This window comes from Carcharhinus amblyrhynchos, chromosome 19 (genome assembly GCF_965287045.1).
Source record: "Carcharhinus amblyrhynchos chromosome 19, sCarAmb.v2.hapA, whole genome shotgun sequence".
Taxonomy (NCBI): Eukaryota; Metazoa; Chordata; class Chondrichthyes; order Carcharhiniformes; family Carcharhinidae; genus Carcharhinus; species Carcharhinus amblyrhynchos.
Genome location: NC_137342.1, coordinates 17,135,203 through 17,151,347, shown reverse-complemented (window position 1 = coordinate 17,151,347; position 16,145 = coordinate 17,135,203). Strand labels below are relative to the sequence as shown.

General features: G+C 40.8%; 1 protein-coding gene across 1 annotated transcript in view; it reads right to left on the bottom strand.

Annotated features, from left to right (window-relative positions):
• The window catches only part of lamb1a (laminin, beta 1a), an 81,953-nt gene extending 79,410 nt beyond the window's left edge, over window positions 1-2,543 (bottom strand). Inside the window, exons 1-2 of the mRNA XM_080207297.1 lie at window positions 2,312-2,543; window positions 254-429 (exon numbers count right to left, since the gene is read on the bottom strand). Of these exons, the coding sequence (XP_080063423.1) occupies window positions 254-429; window positions 2,312-2,342 (207 nt within the window). The 5' untranslated portion in view covers window positions 2,343-2,543. The remainder of the gene's footprint in view (window positions 1-253; window positions 430-2,311) is intronic.
• Window positions 2,544-16,145: the final 13,602 nt, after the last annotated feature.

Genomic DNA, 16,145 nt, shown 5'->3' with positions numbered 1-16,145 from the left:
TGATTGTGCGATAGAAATAGCTTGGTAGTTCCCATCAAGATAAAATTTGTTGTGCCCCCCACCCACCCCCACTCTTACCACATTAGCATTTGTACCTCATGACCGGCTAAAGAGCAAACAATTAACAAGTAACCAGAGTGACTAGTTACTTAATCTGGAGACAAAAGTAAATCACAGTGCTTTTCTGCTAGATATAGACCTTTTGTGATGTTTCTTTCTCTCACAGGCACACAATAGTACAGATGTATCATACCTGAAGGTGGCTGACAATGCAGAAGGGCTCAGGTTTGTACTTGCCACAGGTTGAAGTGGCAGAGAGTCTATCTGCTCGCCCAATCAATAGGTCCCCTGTGGCTGGGTAACAGCTCCCCTCAGCACAGCCATAGCTGAACTGTGGCCCTTGGGTGATAACACAGCGCCAGAATGTGACTGGAAGACAAAGAGGACATTTAGTTAGAACACACAATAGCTACAAAGTTGCATATTAATACCGCAGAATTATATAGCTCAGAAGACGACCATTTGGCCCATAACATCTATGCTATCACAGTATCCAATATGTTCACTCTTTGCTTTCTCCACAGCCCTGTAACGTTCCCCGTTCAGATTAATATCCAATTCACCACATTCAATAACTTTGGTCTAAAATAAGATGAAAACTATCTTCTGCAGTATGGTAGAGCACATTGTGTTTGATTTAATTCTTAACTTGTTATAAACAAGTAATTATTATTGAAGACACAAGACTTCCAAATTGTGCTGATGAGTGCAAGGTAAAAAACTTCGACAGCATGTCTTTTTCAGCAGTACTACTACCACCAAGTGTCTAGTTTACAGCTGATAAAAATATAAAGATCAACACTCACATCTTAGATTAACTGAGTCAGTTAAACTCATTAGAATGAGTCACCCAGTCAAACTATTGATACTTATCTTAAACAGTGATATTGCTGTCTCTCTCCTAGACTGCTTTCTGACCAGTCACAGCCAACTTTTACACAACATGCATTCTTCCAGTGTTCTGAATCCTGGCAGGATTTTCACTACAACTTTTGAAGGAAATTGAAGGGATTAAAGAAACTTGGTTGCTGCACACTGCTGTTATTCTGTAGCGTGTGAAGCTTCTGCTGTTTGGGGGGCAGCAGAGAACACACTGTGATGGTAATCAGATTACCAAACCCAGCTACTGAACTGTATTACAATTTAGTTTATTTATTACTGTCACAAGTAGACTTAAATTAACACAGCACTTAAGTACTGTAAAAATCCCCTCGTCACCAAACTCCTGTTCACCTGTTCAGGTGCGCTGAGAGAGAATTCAGCATGGCCAACTTACCTAACCAGCATGTCTTTCAGACAGGGAATGGAAACTGGAGCACCTCGAGGAAACCCACGCAGACACAGGAAGAACATACAGATTCTGCACAGTGACCCACGCCAGGAATTGAACCCAGCCCCTGGAGCTTTGAAGCAGCAGTGCTAACCACTGTGCCACCTCATTTCTTAGTTGATGTCTTTAAAACACCACTCTCCACAGCTGTCAAAACTCTGGGAAATACATGTATGTCAAAAAGTACACACGAGGGCATCAAACAGACACATTCCATTAAAGTGCAACTTTAAAAACTTGTTCCATTAGTTAAATATTGTGTGTGTGTTGTTAGGTAGGGAGGGGGATGTGGAGAACCAGCTTGATTGATGTTAATATCTTTTTACCTTATATGTAAATCTTATCAAACTGCCTCTGTAAGTTATTAAAAATAGCTTACAGTATAAATTATCCTGGGATCAGATTATACTCAGAAGGGGAAATCCCTTTGAAAACGGACTCGAGTTTGATTCAGCAACCAGTCTTGCTGTGTTACTGAACAAGGAATTTTATAGCTGGGAAGATTTAATCCAGTTCCAGCAGTTTCTTTAAATGAAGGCAAAAGTTTTACATGTAGAGGGTGCATATTAACATACAACATGAGAGAAGGGGTGTAATTTATAAACGAATCTCCAACAATGATAACGATCGCTCGAAAGTGCAAATACAATCACAGAACTTCTCACTTCACATTAACTGATGGGACATCTTTTAATGTCCAACCCAATAAACGGAATCAAATTAACTTAGGGAATGCTTAAAGCAAAAAAAAAGTTGCAAACTGGACATATAATGTATTTGGAACCAGTTTTAAAAACTTGGGTGGAACAGAAGTTTACTGCGAGCAGCTGTGATCAATTAATTCCCCTCTTTCGGAGTTTCCCTTTCTCAATTTTTTTAAAAGATTTAACTTTGCGTAAACGTTGCAAAAGGAAAACTTACCCAGAAGAGTTGCTATCCTGAGGGGGAACATTGTCGACTAATTGCCCTCACTTCACAGAGGAGGAAGCTCGGAGTCTGAGGCTGTCTCTCTCTCTCTCTTTGTAATAAAGAGGAGAAGGGATGAATGAAGAGGTAGGTGAGAGAGTGCAGTCAAACTGAGGGCATTATCCCGCGGTGCGGTGGGGCAGTGCTGGCTGCAGCCTCTCTCCGCGGGACTCTCCCTGTGACTGACTCTCTCTCTCTCTCTCACTGACTCCAGTTCCCGCCCCGCTTCCAACTCCTAGAGTCTAGGGGGAGGGGGACCCCACAATACGCATGCGTCACCCCCCCACCCCCTCAACTTTCCAGTCCAATTCCCACCAGAACTTTCTGCTCCAAAAATGCCCTGATGAAAATATTAAAGTAACTGCAGCATTTTGTAAGACCATTGTAAAACGTCTGAAACGTTTCCTTTATTGAAGCATCTCCAGAATGTTACTGGTTGGTATGTAAAGGACTTGAATATTATTGCTTTTTGTGTGATGGTCATTTTGGAATGACTTGATTTATTATTGTCACATTTCTTAGTATACCATAAGAATTATTGTTTCTAAGGTAAAGTTTATTTACTATTCACCAGCAAGGCTTACATTAACACTGCAATGAAGTTACTGTGAAATTCCCCTAGTAGTTACACTCTGGTGCCTGTTTGGGTCAATGCACCCAACCAGCGTGTCTTTCAGACCGTGGGAGGAAACTGGAGCATCCAGAGGAAACCCACACAGCCACATAAACCTTTCAAGGAAGAGTAAACCTTCCCCCTACCCCAACTTCTAAGTTGGCAATCCCTAAATTTTGCATTAATACATTGAATGCGAGAGTGCTAGGTGTTTCATTGAATAGTTACCAACGGTGACCCTAGTAAGTATTCCGTGGAGAACAGCACCTACTGAGTAGGAACCCCAGCCCCTTTCCCTCTTATTTTGTAGCCAGCTTGTTGACCGATCTCTGACGAGAGAGCATTGGTAAAAGATGGCCAGAGCCTCTTCTATTTCCTTTCCTGCTTCTCTTAGCAGCCTGAAATACATTTAATATGGGTGGAGCAAATAACCCATTTTCAAAGATGCTGAACCTCTTAATCTTTTCTCTCGCATTATCCCATCCAATATTTCACACTATTCCTCCTTAACTACAATGTCTATCATCCCCCTCTTTTGTGAAGACATATGCAAAGTATTCATGAAGAACAATGCCCAAGTCTTTTATCTCTACTTTTTTGATTTTTAATCAGTCCAATTCTTTTAGTTACCCTTTCTCTTTTTATGTATTTAATAAAACCTCTTGGGATTTTCTTGCATTTTACATGTCAGTATTTTTTTCAAACTTGCTTTTTGCTTTCTTTTTCTCATTTTGAGTTTCATTTCTGCATCTTTTCTATTTCTCTATTTCTGAATTATTGAGCTTAGTATTTGATATAAGTTGCTTGTTTTTGCCTCATCCTATTCTTTCTGTTCTTAATCATCCAATAGGTCTATATTAGGGAGACCAACCTTCTTCCTTTGATTTATTATTGTCATATGTACTGAAATACAGTGAAAAATACTGTTTCTTGCACGCTATACAGGCGTTCCAGAAACGTAGTTATTCTCTACTCCCTCTTTCTCCTCCATGAATATTTTATTCTTAAATTACTTGACCAAGAATCAGGAACAGTAGAAATAGGAACTGAATCTAGATCAGCCTCTCATCAATAAGAATAAGGTGAATAGGACAGTTGTACAGGAAGCCATTCAGGTGGGGGGTGTGAATCGGAATGTAATGGTCGTAGGAGACAGTGCAGTCAAGGCTATAGATGCAGTTCTTTGCAGTCGACGGTGACAGTCCAGAAAACAGAATTGCTTGCTCTGTCCCGAGGTTTGGAATATTTGCTTGGGGCTGAGGGAACTTGCAGTGGGAGGAGGAGGAGGATCCAGTTGTCATGGTCCACATGGGTACCGATGATATAGATAGGACCAGGAAAGAGCACTTGACAGTTCAAGATTCAAAGCCATGTTCCGCAACCTCCAGATATGGAAAGCAGTCACTTCATTGTATCTTCCTGCCCTGCCCAATGCTGCTATTGGACACTGAATCTTTGAGAAGGGCACAAAGAGAGGAATGAAAGGGGCAAGCTGGAACCCTAGCTCTTTCTGCTTTTGCACCTTCTTCAACGGCATTTCCAGAGAACACCTTTGACAGGTGGCTGAGCTGCGTAGCGTCTCCAGCTCCTTGTACCTCAAGGCAGACATCGTCAGGCTGACCAGATCCAGAGGACCACCCTGGTGAGATAACCTGATGACCAGAACCAGCCCTAGGTGAGAACGGAAGCCCAAATCCATGATTACAGATCCTGAAACATCTCAAAGACCAAGCAACAGTCTGTCCCAGCCAGATTGTACAGGTACTTTTTCAGACAAACAGTTCAAATACAGTGATAGGGACCTGTGGATAGGGTATGGTGAATCCACAGAAGTATGTGTCAAAGAACAGTATAGCACAGGAAACAGGCCCTTCGGCCCTCCAAGCCTGTGCCGCACATTGGTCCAACTAGACCATTCGTTTGTATCCCTCCATTCCCAGGCTGCCCATGTGACTATCCAGGTAATTCTTAAATGATGCCAGCATGTCTGCCTCCAACACCCTACTTAGCAGCACATTCCAGGCCCCCACCACCCTCTGTGTAAAAAACGTCCCTCTGATATCAGAGTTACACCTCGCCCCTCTTACCTTGAGCCTGTGATCCCTTGTGATCGTCACCTCCGACCTGGGAAAAAGCTTCCCGCTATTTACCCTATCTATACCCTTCATAATTTTGTTCACCTCTATTAGGTCTCCCCTCATTCTCCATCTTCCCAGGGAGAACAACCCCAGCCTACTCAATCTCTCCTCATAGCTAAGACCCTCCATACCAGGCAACATCCTGGTAAACCTTCTCTGCACTCTCTCTAAAGCCTCCACATCCTTCTGTACCAGAATTGACGCAGTACTCCAAATGTGGCCTTACCAGCGTTCTATACAGCTGCAACATCAGACTCCAGCTTTTATACTCTATACCCCTTCCTATAAATGCAAGCATACCGTATGCCTTCTTCACCGCCTTCTCCACCTGTGCTGCCACCTTCAGGAATTTGTGGACTTGCACACCTAGGTCCCTCTGTGTTTCTATACTCTTGGTGGCCCTGCCATTTATTGTATAGCTCCCCTCTACATCGGTTCCTCCAAAGTGCATCACCTCGCATTTATCTGGAATAAATGTGAGGTGATGTCAGAAGTAGATGGCAAGTATAGATTTGAGACTCTTTAGTTAAAGATTTAAAACAGTTTACTGAAGAATCCTGTGGAGATTGACAGTGTTTGATCAAGTTTAATTAAAGTACAATGGTAGAGTCTGATAAATATTGTTTTTCCTTGATAAAGTGTTCAATAAAGTTGTGTTGGACCTTTCCCTGACTCTTGTCCCCTTTGTCTACCTCAGTGTGTAGCATGTCTTAGTTAAAAAGGGTTCCTGCAAACTGGTCAAGGTTAGTCACGGTACATTAACCTACCCTTCGCTTTACAGCACTAGGAAGCCTAATGAAATGTTGTTTATTGCAAAGGGAGTTGAATATAAAAGTAGAAAAGTTTTACTGCAGCAGAGACCACATCTGGAGTATTGTGTACATATTTGGTCTCCTTACTTGAAAAACATATATTTGCCTTGGAAGCAGTTCAGAGAAGGCTCACTCGACTGATTCCTGGGTTTATCTTATGAAGAAAGGTTGAAAAAGTTGGACCTGTGCCCGTTGGTGTTTAGAAACACGGGACGAGATCTTAATTGAAACATACAAGATCCTGAGGGATTTGACAGTGTGGACACTGAGAGCATGTTTCTCCTTGTAGGGGGTGTCTAGAACTAGGGGACACAGTTTAAAAATCTCCTTTTCAAGGCAGAGATGAGAAGAATCTTTTCTGAGTGTGATTAATCTGTGGAATTTTCTTCCCCAGAAAGCATTGGAGGCTGGGCCATTTAATTTATTCAAGGCTGTATTTGATTTTTGATAAGACGGGTAGTAAGAGTTTGGGAGGGCAGACAGGAAGTGGGAATAAGACCACAACCAGATCAGCCATGAACTTATTGAATGGTGGAGTTGGCTCGAAGGACAAGGGCCTAATTCAACTCTGAAGTCCTGTGTTTCTAAGAAAAGGCATGTCCATCAGATCATACAATCTGAACGCACAATGAAGCTACAAAATTATAAGTCAAACGTCTATCTCGGATGGATTATACCTGACGAAGATGTACAAAATAGGTTCCAGCAGAGAAGAGTGTAGAGATTTTCCTAGGTCTTTTTGCAGTGACAAGCATATTTTGGCCCAGGAAATATTAGACAGATTGGAATCTGTAACTGTAAAGAAATTCATGATGGAGGAATATGTTGGGTCCTTCGCAGGCACGCACTCATTGATTAATGTCACTGGCCCTGCAGCACCGGTTAGTAACTTTTTGAAAGATCATCATTAAAATTAAGTTCGACGTTTGTGATTGGCTCCAGGACGTATGTTTCACTCGATCTGTGTTCTTCTCTGTCTCACATCTATTACTAATTAGAATGTTCCTAACTTCAAAGCACAGCTTGACAGTATTCAAAGCCACTTTGCAGCTGAAAAGCCTTTTATTTGTGGGGAGAAAACAATGTGTCTCACTGTCCTTTTTTTTCTGTGTCAGCATTATGTGTTTTCTGAAGCATCAGATAAATAGCTTTGATTTTTAAAAAAATAAGAATCAATTCAAATTTATTGTGTCAAATTATTTTCAAAAGCACACAAACTAAAATACTGTGAACATGGAAACAATTTGACTTTGCTACAAGTAAATAAAACAATATGTTTCGAATTGAACTTAACAAGAACAATCTTAATCAGTACAGCCTGTCACTTTTAAACTTTTGGGTTGTATTCCATTTATGTCTCGTACACAAGTATACACCGTTTCGAAAAAAAAACGGAGGATGAACTTTATACTTGAATAAACCTTTAAAGAAAACCTTCTAACTTCCTTCAAATTATTTTATAAATAGCCAAACAAATAATGTTGGAGGCTGAAGAGAAGCATTCTGTCAGTTGGTTAATTCCACGAGTCAAATGCATTTTGAGAAATAGTGCATACTGCACATGTCCAAACTGCCTTCAGGTAATGGCTCCAGCAGCTTTGAGCAGGGATACTAAGTGCAAGCTTAGGCTTTTTGGATGGAAATATAATGTAAAAATCAATGACAGTATCAAAATGCATACAGGGCAATTCAATGAGTACATGTGAGCTATTGTGAAAAATGTTTTGACTTTTTTATTTGTTTAAAGTATTTGCGACAGAGGACCAGATGAAACATTATAAAGAAGCATATTAATCTGATTTCATGTTTTTAAATTGGCAACTCCTGACTGATCATTTAAGGTTGTTTTGCTTTTCACAAACTTTTGTCATTTTCTAGTTGCTTACCCTGCTTTCATAAAAATGTAGACATTTGTGGCAACTGTGAAAATGTCTTCAAGTTCTAATCTACTGCTGTTTTACTTTTAACTAGGGGACAATGGTGTAATACTGCCAGTGCAATGATAAAACTGTGACAACAGGAAGTGCATGCTATTTACAAGACTTCTAATATTTATAAATTATGAATGGATTACCTTTGTTTAAAATAGGTTGTTTTAAAAACTGCTAGATTTTAAAAGGCTGTACTATCACAGATACCTATGAATGTTTATGCATAAATCTTTAGAGGTGGCAGGACAGGCTAACAAAGCAATTAATAAACTATATGGGATCCTTGGTTTTAGAAATGTAGGCAGAGTACAAAAGCCAGGAGGTTCAAGCCAACGTGATACACTAGATAGGCCCCAGCTGGAGTAATATGTCCCATCTGGACTCTGCAGGAAGGATATGACATTTTTGGAGAAGGTACTGAAGAGATTAAGAAGGGCTTAATAAAGCATGCAGTATTCTGGGCTTCATTAAAAGGTAAGAAGTCTGACAACACCAGTTTAATTCCAACCAATGGCACCCACCTGACAAAGAGGGAAATCTCGAAAGCTTGTGAGTTTACTATCAAATAAATCGGTTGGACTTAAACCTGGTGTTGTCAGACTTCTTACTGTGTTTACCCCAATCCAACGCCAGCATCTCCACATCTTCATTAAAAGGGGCATAGAGTACAAGAACAAGGAGGTTATGCTGAACTTAAATAAGACCTCAGCTGGAATATTGTGTACAATTCTGGGTGCACATTGGAGAGGGTGCAGAAAAGGTTTGCAAGATTGGTTCCAGGGATGAGAAACTTCAGTTATGAGGATAGATTGGAGAAGTTAGGACTGTTCTCCTTGGAGAGAAAAAAAGGCTAAGAGGAGATTTGATAGAGATGTTCAAAAACATGAAGGGACTGGACATAGATAAGGAGAAACAGTTCCTGCTTGTAATAAGATTAAGGATAGAGGACACATATTTAAAGTGAATTGCATTTTCACACAATGAGTGGTTTGGGCCTGGAAGTTTGGCTGAGGCAGGTTCAGTCGAGGCATTCAAGAGGGCTTGAGATGATTGTTTCTATTCAAGTAATGTGTGGGGTACAGGTAAAAGACAAAGGATTGGCACTATGTCATGATGCTCATTGGAGAGCTGGTGCAGACACAATAGGCCAAATGTTCTCCTCCTGCTTTATGACAATTCTGTGATTCTGGGGATGTTGGTGATTTTGTGGAGAAAATCATTTGTGCAGTGTTGCTGCAACTTGATTATTTCACATTTCTTAGAAAGTCATCCTGAAAAACAATGCTAAAAGAAATTGACTTCAGGAGCGTACTGGCTCTGTAAAAATATTAAATAAAGCAAATTTAAATAGCACAACAAGGAATGGAGTTAAAGCTAAATTAATACTCCTACTCCTGCATGTTTGTCAATTCAGACATAAGACCAGTTCCCTCCCATGAAGAATAAATATATCCAAATGCCACAGATGCCGAGACTTAATTGCCCAAATAAGACCAACTGTCCGCATTACCAATCAATTGAAGATACAGATTGGGGCATGACAGTTTAACTGTGTCATCAATATTGCTAAAACAGATGGCCACAATAGTAAAGAACAATACCATTCATACAGATGCAGTTCTGGATTAGCAGTAAGTTGCAACTGGAGTTCACCCTCCTTCACACAGTACACTGAGTCATGTGTACTAGTAATATATCCAAATATTTATCTGCATGGTTCACTTGGGTCTATATATCACAGAATCGCACAATAACAGAATACCTACAGTGTAGAAGCAGGCCATTCAGCCCATCGAGCCTGCACCAACAACAATTACACCCAGGTCCTATCCCGGTGACCCCATGTATTCACCTTACTAATCCCCTGACACTAAGGATCAATTTAGAGCAGCCAATCAACCTAAACCTGCACATCTTTGAAGTGGGGGAGAAAGCCGGAGCAACCAGAGGAAACCCGTGCAAACACGGGGAGGACGTGCAAACTCCACACAGATTCTAAAGCTTTGTAATCCATGTGTAAAGTTTAAATAAATGTTGCTGTTAATTTGCATATATCTCACCAGCAGATCATGATGTTCTACCTTAGGATTCATTTACCTCGTGCTGTGATGTTCAGTGAGGTGATAGCAGCAATGATCCTTTCCAAAAGCCCAGAAATTCAAAACAGGGTTACCTGCACGTTTCAAAAGCGTTCACTGATCTCAACTGCCAGTGCTTGAGGTCTAGAAATTGTTTACTGATTGCACTTTGGACTGAGAATCACAGAATGACAGAATCACACAGTGCAGAAGAGGCCCTTCGGCCCATCAAGTCTGTACCAACATGTGACAAACACCTGATTAACCCTACCTATGGGCACTTGGCTCATAGTCTTGAATGTTACGGTGTGTCAAGTGCTCATCCGGATACTTTTTAAAGGATGTGAGGCAACCTGTCTCCACCACCCTTCTAAGCCGTGCGTTCCAGATCACCGCCACCCTCTGGGTAAAAAAGTTTTACCTCACATTCCTCCTAAGCGTCTTGCCCCTCACCTTAAACATGTATCCCCTCGTGACTGACCCTTCAACTAAGGCGAACAGCTGCTCCCAATCCATCCTGTTTGTGCCCCTCATAATCACGATGGCACAGTGGTTAGCACTGCTGCCTCAGAGTGCCAAAAACCCAGGTTCGATTCCCAGCTTGGGTCACTGTCTGTGTGGAGTCTGCACGTTCTCCCCGTGTCTGCATGGGTTTCCTCCCACAGTCCGAAAGACATGCCTGGTTAGGTGCATTGGTCATGCTAATTCTTCCTCAGTGTACCCAAACTGGTGCCAGGGTATGGCAACTAGGGGATTTTCACAGTAACTTCATAGCAGCGCTAATGTAAGCCTGCTTGTGATACTAATAAATAACTAATCTTGTATACCTCAAACAGGTTGCCCCTTAGTCTTCTCTGCTCCAATGAAAACAACCCAAGCCTATCCAATTTTTCTTCATGACTTAAATGTTCCACTCCAACCAGCATCCTGGTGAATCTCCTCTGCACCCTCTCCAATGCAATGACATCCTTCCTGTAATATAAAGTAAAAGTTATAGTTTATTTGTTAGTCACAAGTAAGGCTTACATTAAGTTACTGTGAAATTGTCCTATGTGGGGACCAGAACTGCACACAGTTGTCAGAGGGAAGTCATGCCTAACAAATTTGAATGAAGTTTTTGACGAGCTATCTCGGTGTGTAGATGAGACTATTGCAGTTGATGTAACTTCTATGGGTTTCAGGAAAGACTTTGACAAGGTCCCACATGTGAGATTTATAAAGAAGGCAAATGCATATGGGATACAGGGGAATTTGATAAACTGGATCCAAAATTGGCTTTGTTGTAAGAGATAGAGGCTGCTGTGGCCTTGCCAACATGATTTCCCTGCATATGTAATCTATGTTTTGATTGATAAAGGCAAGTGTCCCAAATGCCTTTTTAACCACCCCATTAACATGCTCTTCCACCTTCAGACATCTCTGGGCAAACAGATCTCAGAACTTCCAAGTGTCATAATGTTCTTTGAATCCATGTCAAATTAATCCTTCCAAAGTGTATCACCCCACACTTTTAAGGGTTAAATTCCACTTGCCAATTTGACCATCCTGTATTTATCTTCCTGTAGCCAAAACACTCAACCTCACTGTTAACCACCCATTCAATCTTCGTGTCATCTGCAAACTTACTAATCTTACCCCAGTCATAGTCATCTCTGTCATTTATATAAATAATGAATAATAAGGAACCTTGTATAGATCCCAGTGGTATGCTATTGGATACTGGCTTCCAGTCACTAAAGCAGCCTATCATCTCCCTGTATCTCTTACAACAAAGCCAATTTTGAATCCACCATATCAGATCCCCCTGTATCCCATGTATATTTGCCTTTTTATAAACCTCGCATGTGGGACCTTATGAAGGCTTTGCTGAAATCCAGGGAAAGTACATCAACTACAGCACCCTCATCTACACACCCGGTCACCCCCTCAAAAAATTCATTCAAATTTGTTAGGCATGACTTCCCTCTGACAAAGCCATGCTAACTATCCCCTATCAAACCTTGCCTCTCCAACTGGAGACTGATTCTCTCCTTCAGCATTTTCTCTAATAGTTTCCCTACCAGTGACATGAGGCTCACTGGTCTGTAGTTCCCTGACTAATCTCTACAACCCTTCTTAAATGGTGGAACCACACTAATTGTTCTCCTAATTGACACCCTCCAGAAAGGAATTAAAAATTTTGGTCAGAGCCCCTGCAATCTTTTCCCTTGCTTCCCACAGCAGCCAGGAACAAAATTCACCCAGACCTGCAGATTTATACGCCAACACCTCCAATACCTTATCACTCCCTATGTTAATTTGCTCAGGAACCTTGCAATTTCTGTCCCTTGAGTTCCATACCTTCATCCTTATTCTCTTGGGTGAAGATGGATATGAAGTATTTGTTTAACACCAGACTGATATCCTCTGGGTCCACCCACAGATTGCCCATTTGGTCTCCAATGGGCCCTACTTTTTCCGTGATTATCCCCTTCTCTTTGATGTACGTATGAAATAACTTGGGATTTTCCCAACATTTACCAGTCAGAGATTTCTCGTTTCTCCTCTTTGCTATCCTAATTGCTTTCTTAAGTTCCACCCTGCACTTTCTGTACTCTGTTAATGCCCCCACTGATTTGTTCCCCTAGTACCTGCTTAATGTTAACAAGGGAGAAACTAAGCAAGAGGCCATGAGGGAATGACAAAGGATAGGAATAGTGTTACCTTTTTCTCCGACCAGCAAACTTCTCATCAGAATTTAATCCACAACAGATATTGTGCATCTGCAGCATTGTTTGGGTGCTGCTGTTACTTTATGGGGTAACCACTAAATTTGCATTGCAGCTAGTGACTTAATAAGCCTGAAGCATCATTTGTATTCAAACATCCAGCTCTCTTTTTGTTGGCCATTTGCATAGTGGTGTGTTAGATGACTCAGGTTCAGATCTCCATGCCCAATAATGTAGGGCACTCATCATCGTATTACCTGCCCCATAATGTGTATCAAGTATTATCACTTTGGACAATTATGTTTCTAATCAACCTCTCCAGTTTGCTCATGTCGGTGTAGGGATGCAGGAGTGTCAAGGACAACAGAGCCTCCAGAGAATTTGGGTAGGTTTGTACTGCCTCACTCATTCCAAAACCGTAAAATCCTGCCCGAGGTTAATGGACCTTTCCATTGTCTGCCCCTCACCCGCTCGGGCGATAATATTCCGTCCTTCGTGTCACACTTGAAAACCCTAAAATACTGATCAATCAGAACAAGTCTGCAAGCCTGATAACTCAGCCAGTCCATGGTGTGACAAGTTTTACCTTACCCCCACTTTTTAACAAGCTTAACTTAGTTTGGGTGCAACTTTGGTTTAAATGGGAGCATTTCTGGGATAGTAGCTTTCATCATTAGTTTACTGTTATTTGCAGATGCAATCAGAATTTACTCTCTATTTGAGAATGAGTGTAACTCTGAAATATGTGACTCAGTAGCCCAAATTCCACCCCCCCCTTATGCAAGAACACATCACTCGTAAACAAAACAAACCTATTGGCATTTCAGATCTATTGACTTTGACACCTGTACAGCAGTTAACCTGGTCCACTTAGTTCAATGTAAGATCACAGGAGTGATTCAGATGCTATCTGTATATGTTTGCTAGAACCAAGATCAATTCCCATTGCATTAACTAACTTTTCAATCTCCTATGAAAGAACATAATAAGAACATAAGAAATAGGAGCAGGAGTAGGCCATGCATTGGAAAGATAACTTGGTATTGAAGATTTTATTTTTGGATAGTATACACAATCTGATCTACAATTAACATTAATGAAGATCTTACTTTGACTTAAAGTTCAGAGAATCAAGCTATGAAGCATTTTCAATAAAACCTTTTAGTTTAACTTGGATTTGCTTCTGTGCCCCCTACTGCCTGTGTACACGATGATGAAATGCAAATCCAATTCGAACTTTCTTGCAAAGAATGAAGAAATAATGAAGTTGGCGAACACCATCTGAGTTGTGGATTGCATTCTGTCGGAATTGAGTTCCTTGGGCAAGGTTTTGATTTCCTATCTCTGTCTGGAACTAAGGCAATGTTTGTTAGAGTTTCCTGTTATTCAGCAAAGCATACGTCACCCTGTCTGACAAGCTCCATCTGTATCCACTCCGTTCGTTTTAGCACGATGGTGCTGTAATGGTTTAGTTGTGACTTTTGCATTCTGGAATTTAAAGTGTTCTGCTGAACATAGTGGGAATCATTGAAACTCTTTCCCACGATGTATTCAATTGTTTCTATACAACATGCAGGCAGAATGTTCAAGCAAATAGAAGATAGCAAGAAGTACTTCAACAATTATCTTCCTTTTTTTTCTGACTTTTTTCTACCTGTGATTTTTGACTGCTTGAAAGTTATCATATATCCAGTCACATTGGGCATAACCTAAATGATAAACCCTAGTAGTTTATCCTGTTAATCTCTTAGTTTGTGAAATAAAACATAAAATAAACCCAATGTAGTGTCCCTTTTTGAATGGGCTTACAAAATGAATCCACCACATTGACTTACAAAAAGCCATTAAAAGTGGATACTATGTAGGTGTTGGGCATATGTCCATGACAAAGGAAGAAAATTATTATTTCACAACTCTCAGTGGTTAGCTTTGAATTGGAAAACTGGGCTTAGGAACATATGAGGAAACAACAATGCATACTTTGTCTTTAACATAAAAACGTTTGCTGCAAAGGTTTAGCAAAGACATGGGGAATGCAGACATAATGCTAAAGAATGAGAGGTTAGGAGGAATGACCAGAGGCTTGGTTGATGAAATGAGTTTTAAATGTGCATAAGCCATGGCATGGCAAAGAGATTTAGGGGAGTAATTTTTAACAAGAGTATAGGCTGCTGACTAAGCTTTGACAGAGAGTCATCTGGACTCGAAACATCAACTCTTTCCTTTATTTACAGATGCTGCCAGACCTGCTGAGATCTTCCAGCGTTTTCTCTTTTGGAGGCTGCTGACTAAGTCAGGTGAAAGGAGAAAGGGTGATTCACAAGAGGTTAGCCAAGAACAGATATTTCTCAGGGAGGGAGAAAGTTATCCAAGTAGAAATGAGCCTTACAATGGAAGGAATGAAAGTCAAAGAGAAGAATTTTAAATACGAGCTATCATATATCCCATTCTGGGTCATCAAGATTGACAAGGCAGTGAGCAAGCAGGACGTTGTACAGAATAACTTTGGCAGAAGTTTGGGTGAGCTGGACTGTATAGAGAGTGAAGGATGGAAGGCCAGCAAGGCAACCATTGGAGTGGTTAGCATTTGACTGATATATCTGACTGATATGAAGTCAGAAACACAGCTTAGTGTCAAGGAGGATGTTGCCTTAGTTTAGGATGGTAGCCAGAGAGGGGGAGGCAGTTAATGGCAAGGGAGCAAAACTTGTGGTGGGAGTTAAAGCACTGGGTTCAATCTTAATGTTTATAACTGGAGTAAGTAGAGAACAATAAATCGAAGAAAAAGACTTTAGCAAGGGCCTCTTGCCCTAAAATATATCCAGAAGGTATTTTATGAATACTTCCCCTTTAAATTTTTGTGTGGGTAGAACAACAATAGAAATATTGTCTTTGGTGATGTTTTCTATAAGTATCTCGAGTGCGTTTTGCTAGTTCAATAGCTTTCTATGTTTTCAGCATAATAGATCCTTTACAGTAAGAAATGCTTTCTGTATTTGAATATATTATTGAGGCTATGAATCTAATTAATGAGGTGCAACAGGCATCTTTGGAATGTTATACACTGAAGACATGTCATGCTTTGAACTTTCCAGTGTTCATAATATGCAGAAATTGTTATTATTGAATTGTTTAAAATCTCAGCCTCAGCCCTGTTCTGCATTGTTCATCTGTCAAGACAGGGAAGCTATGATGAACAGTACTTACTGTGAGTCTGCTGCTTCCTAGGGCTCTTGCATTTTCAGGCTACTCTTCATGCCCCATAATGATAATGATCAACTCGGTGAAACTGTAGGATGGGGAGACCGAATAAGTAGCATCGAAACCAGCAAGATAGAGCTAAACATTCTCACAGCCAAAGGATCTCTGTGTATATCAATGTCTGCTGTGGAGAAGGATAAGGCATTCATTACATCTCTCTGAATTTTGAGAGGATGCCAGTAGACACACTCAAGGGCAATTAAGGATGAGCAGCAAATGCTGGCCCAGCAGCACCACTGATATCACCT